Raw genomic sequence first — 4,538 nt, 5'->3', positions numbered from 1 at the left:
GAGAGAGAGAGAGAAAGATTACTTTGAAGGTGAAAGAAAGAATACTTTGAAGGTGAATAAAATTAGATATAGAAGCAACCTACCTAGCTCTCTTCGTTAACACTAACATTATCTATTGATAATCTTACTTTTCATATGTTGTAATGTAGTGGTTTGTTCAGGTATTAAACCATCCAACAATGAAACAGTAAGATTCAATGAGTAAAATCCAATGACAAAGTGTAATACCCTGAGACAAAAAAAAAATAGTATTCCTGCTATATAAGCGAACTAGCATAAATCCTGATATATAGAGAAAATTTGGTTTACATAAGCAAATAGCTTCTAAATTTTGCATGGAAGTGGCATAATTTGGTTATTGAAACTTGTACAGCACTCCATTTCATTTAAATAGTGCCTACATAGATCCAAGGGCATGAAAAACTGATTTACTTACCATGTGATCTCTAGGGTTTGAACGCCTTTGAAACTCAAATTCATCAAATTCAAAGACAGGCAGCAACTCTACAGCATTGATGCCGAGCTCTAGAAGGTGTGGAATCTTAGAATTCAAATGAAGGGGAAAAGTCAGAGAAATGTAGCAAACCAAAGCAAATAAACAGATATATTCTATGCAAATCATAACCAACGATAAAGGACAGATGATTAGACAGTATAGTAGTCAAGTCTTGTCTTCAGCATGCGACACTTCATCTCATGAAAGAGAGAACTACATGTATTCACAATGTAATATCATTTCTTTCACAACATTCAAAACCTAGAATCTAGGTCCCCTTGGATCATTTCATTTGAAAGGATAGATGTTCATTAGTCTTCTCTCATGATATTCATGCCCGACCATAACCACTTAGCAATAAATGAAATTCTATGACCAAGATCAATCGGCATTACTTTATAAATAGATTGGGACCTTCAAATTGTTTTCATAACTCGAGCATATTCTCAGTTATTTCTACTCAAACTGAATCCACATGTTGAGAACTATTAGACCGGTGAAAGGCAGCATGACTGAACCCAAAATACTATCTACATTTTCAGCAGTTGCTCGTTATCATCAACTGATCATAGTTTCTTCGTGAATAATTTTAAAGTTCCTTGGAAACAAAAGAAGGTATTGAAATTGCTTAGAAAACGTCTAAGGTAAAGAAGGATTAAGCTTAGAATCAGTAGACGTTCTGTAGATGGATATATATAATACCTTATCAATCAGACCACGGTAGCTACCACGAACATTTGGATCCAGACCACTGGATTCATCAGCTGTAAATGCACGAACATTCATTTCATATATAACAAGATCATTCTGCAAAAACAGCAGCAAACGAAGAGGTTGTGGTTCAATAAATGCTTTTTAAGTCTACTTTCAACTCAGAAACAAGAGATATAATCAAGTCGTTCATTTGACAAACAAAAACTTCAAATTCTTAATTAAAACATGGGAGATTGGAAGAGAAAGAGAGGACATAACATTTTCAATCTGATTGAACCAGTTCGTCAACAGAATTGTTTATCTTGTCTAGTGAATGACAACCACAAGGGGAAATTTAATTACCTCAGGAATATTTGGAAGCTTGTAGTTGTCTCCCCAATCAAAAGGTGAGCTATCAAAATCGTAAGTTCCAAGGAATCCAGATAACTTTTCTCTGGAATCTCCAAAACAGCGTCGACCTTCAACTAGCTTCGCATAAGGATCTATTAGTACAATGCTGCTGTCAAACCGATGCCCTTGATCCCAACCATGAGGCCCATCAATACGGTAACCATAAAGGACATTGCTTCGGGGAAAATCCTGTAAATAAAGAGCTTTTATCATCATGACATCTGAGAAAAAGGGTTAGATATATATACTTGCACTCTCAATAAGAAAATATAAGTGAGGGAGCAGGAGACAGAAAAAGATTAAAATGTGTTCAAGGGAACACCATGTGAAACACAGAACAGCAGAAAGCAACATGATAATCTAGCAATTAAAGTTCAGATGTTTACCTTTATACATATGTGCCAAATGTCACCTGTCTTGTTCTCATTAGGATCCAGAGCCAGCTCAGTCATTCCACCATCTGGCCCTCCAAACTGTCCCCTGACAAAAGTTACATTCGTTAAAACAAATCAGGAAACAGAGATGGGAAGGATAAGGAGCAATTGATTTTTTAAATCAAAATATTTATTTCTATAAGTCTAACAGAATGTATAAGCGTTACTGCAATATGTAGAAACAACAGGCAATAAACGAGAATATCCAAAAGACATACCGTTCCCTTTATTTAAATACAAAGATTCTATGAAGAACTGAACTATCCCCGGTTCCTAATAGAAAAGAGTATCTAACTTTTGTTCGAATAAAGACCACTGTATATGTATCCAGCCTTCCACATTGAAAATCCGAAATAAGGTTTACAGGATAATTTCTCATCTGTTAACCCCAGTGGGGAATAACTTACACCAGCAAGGACCACCAATGTTTCCAAACCCAAATTCGCATGAGTCCACTCTGGTCTCTTAAATAAGCAACAAACCATTTGGAGATAAACTCAGCTTTTCTGAACTGTAACAAGTATTAGTTTCCCATGAACCACCAGCCGTTGTTCACTTTAGTTTTCAGGTTTTCTTAAATGACTCAAAAACTTGATGGCAGGATATTCTGTCAACTAAGGGTGAAAGATTTTACACGAAGATGCCCCAAAAGCACGGCAGACCAATTCTTGTAACCAACTAGCCTAGACAAACTCAAGGAGACTTATCTGAAAACTTTGAGATTTTTTTCATCAGTCGAGTTACTCAAGAGGTGATGTAACTGGATAAATCTGAAAAGAAGTTATGGAAGAAAATGGTAGCATTGCTATCCGATTTGACAAATTCAAATAAGAGTCAGACTGAAATGATTTTCACATTCCTAGTAAAAAAATGAAAATATGATTCAGTGATTGAGAGCATGTCAAGCAGGAAGAGTCAGGAAGGGCAAAAAGAAAACCTCTAGACAATCTGATCGAACCCATTAATTGAACTTGAAACTTACTTGGACCTGCTGATTTAACACCGCAGTTGGACAAATACAATTTGATCATAAGTGATATTCATTATCTAGACATGGATATTAATCAAAGGAAAAAGGGAAATAAAGAAATAGAATGCACCTATCTGCAACTTTAATGCAGAGAGTGACAGCGGTTGCGTGCTGTGAGAAAATGGCAAAATTGACCCCACGATCAACTTCTGATACACCGAGCGGAGAAGCCTGACCTGGAGAAGTTTCCCATGGCTGGCTGGTTTCTGGCAGTTGCGCTTCTTCCTATAAAGACAAGCAGTGAAAACATGACAATGTGGATTTTCCATCCAAACAAGGTTAAAAGATAAGGGATTAAGAGAACAAAATTGGAAACAGAGGATAAGGTAACAGTTCTTTATTGTTTCACACAAAGTTGGAGTTTTCAATCTGGGATTCTTCATCCTTCACACACCAAATAGCCATAGAAAAGGTCTAGAGTTCCCTATCTGGAATTCCATATTCCCCGCAAAATGAAACCGATAGATGTCTTAGAATACTACGTTCAGATATGTATTCATCTTTATGTCTAATAATTTATCACACTCTAAAAGCTTCAGTCACAATACAAAACAGATAAAACCAGTACCTCTAGCACACTTCCTGGAGCACCCTGACCGTAAGCATTAGCCGTGCTATGCTTGACATGATCCCGGGTCTAACCTACGCCAAAAATCCAGCCACATAATCAATAACAGTGCAAATCCCAAATAACATATGTTAACCTCATTCACATTACAGAAAAACAAACATGCCTTTCTCACAAGCCCTTGCTGACTGCTCCCCGTCGCTTGTTTACTCAACTTCAACCTAATAAAACCATCCAAAACCAACCCAATTAACCCTTTCATATCATGATTATCATCCCATCTCACAACACACCATTTTCACTATTCATAACAAGACTCATCACTACATCACTGAAAAATAAACCATGAAGCTGGTAATTCTAATTCATTAAAGCGAATACCATAAAAGCTTACGAAACCAACAAAACTGAACCAATAAAATACACATTACTACAAAACTCAAAGCCAAAAAAAGAAAGCAGGACAAGTGAACAAGAATCACTACCCAGTATCAAGAACAGGGGAAGCAACAACACACGACGAAACACCAGCCTGAGTTGAAATCGGTGATGCTGAACCAAATAGCGGGAACCTCGAGACATTTGAATCGTACAAATGTGGGGTAGTACGTAGAAGCATCTTAGACCTTTCGCGATTGCTACTATGATTCTGATGATGGCAGAGTTTCATAAAAGAAGAGAGTGCCCTGAAAGAAAGAGAAGGATTGAAGCAAAAGAAGAGCCAAAAGGGTATCGGAATTTACCAAAAAGGAGATACCTTTACGACTCAACCATGGAGATTGGGAGCCAAAAGCTTCGATTTTTCTTTGTTTAGAAATGGGGCAGTTTCCCAATGCCTGGGATTAGAGTACGATTGAGGCAAAAGGGTACCGGATTTTAGAGAAAAGGAAGAAGCTTTGCGATTGA

The 4,538-nt window shown here is 37.1% G+C and overlaps 1 protein-coding gene across 1 annotated transcript in view; it reads right to left on the bottom strand.

The window, feature by feature from the left end:
• LOC101305175 (isoamylase 3, chloroplastic-like) overlaps positions 1 to 4,538 on the bottom strand; it is an 11,091-nt gene extending 6,553 nt beyond the window's left edge. The window contains exons 1-9 of the mRNA XM_004299632.1: positions 4,390 to 4,538; positions 4,118 to 4,318; positions 3,799 to 3,853; positions 3,633 to 3,701; positions 3,135 to 3,289; positions 1,987 to 2,080; positions 1,553 to 1,789; positions 1,199 to 1,303; positions 437 to 541 (exon numbers count right to left, since the gene is read on the bottom strand). Of these exons, the coding sequence (XP_004299680.1) occupies positions 437 to 541; positions 1,199 to 1,303; positions 1,553 to 1,789; positions 1,987 to 2,080; positions 3,135 to 3,289; positions 3,633 to 3,701; positions 3,799 to 3,853; positions 4,118 to 4,302 (1,005 nt within the window). The 5' untranslated portion in view covers positions 4,303 to 4,318; positions 4,390 to 4,538. The remainder of the gene's footprint in view (positions 1 to 436; positions 542 to 1,198; positions 1,304 to 1,552; positions 1,790 to 1,986; positions 2,081 to 3,134; positions 3,290 to 3,632; positions 3,702 to 3,798; positions 3,854 to 4,117; positions 4,319 to 4,389) is intronic.

This window comes from Fragaria vesca, linkage group LG5 (assembly GCF_000184155.1).
Source record: "Fragaria vesca subsp. vesca linkage group LG5, FraVesHawaii_1.0, whole genome shotgun sequence".
Lineage (NCBI taxonomy): Eukaryota > Viridiplantae > Streptophyta > Magnoliopsida > Rosales > Rosaceae > Fragaria > Fragaria vesca.
This window is presented reverse-complemented; position numbering and strand designations above follow the sequence as displayed.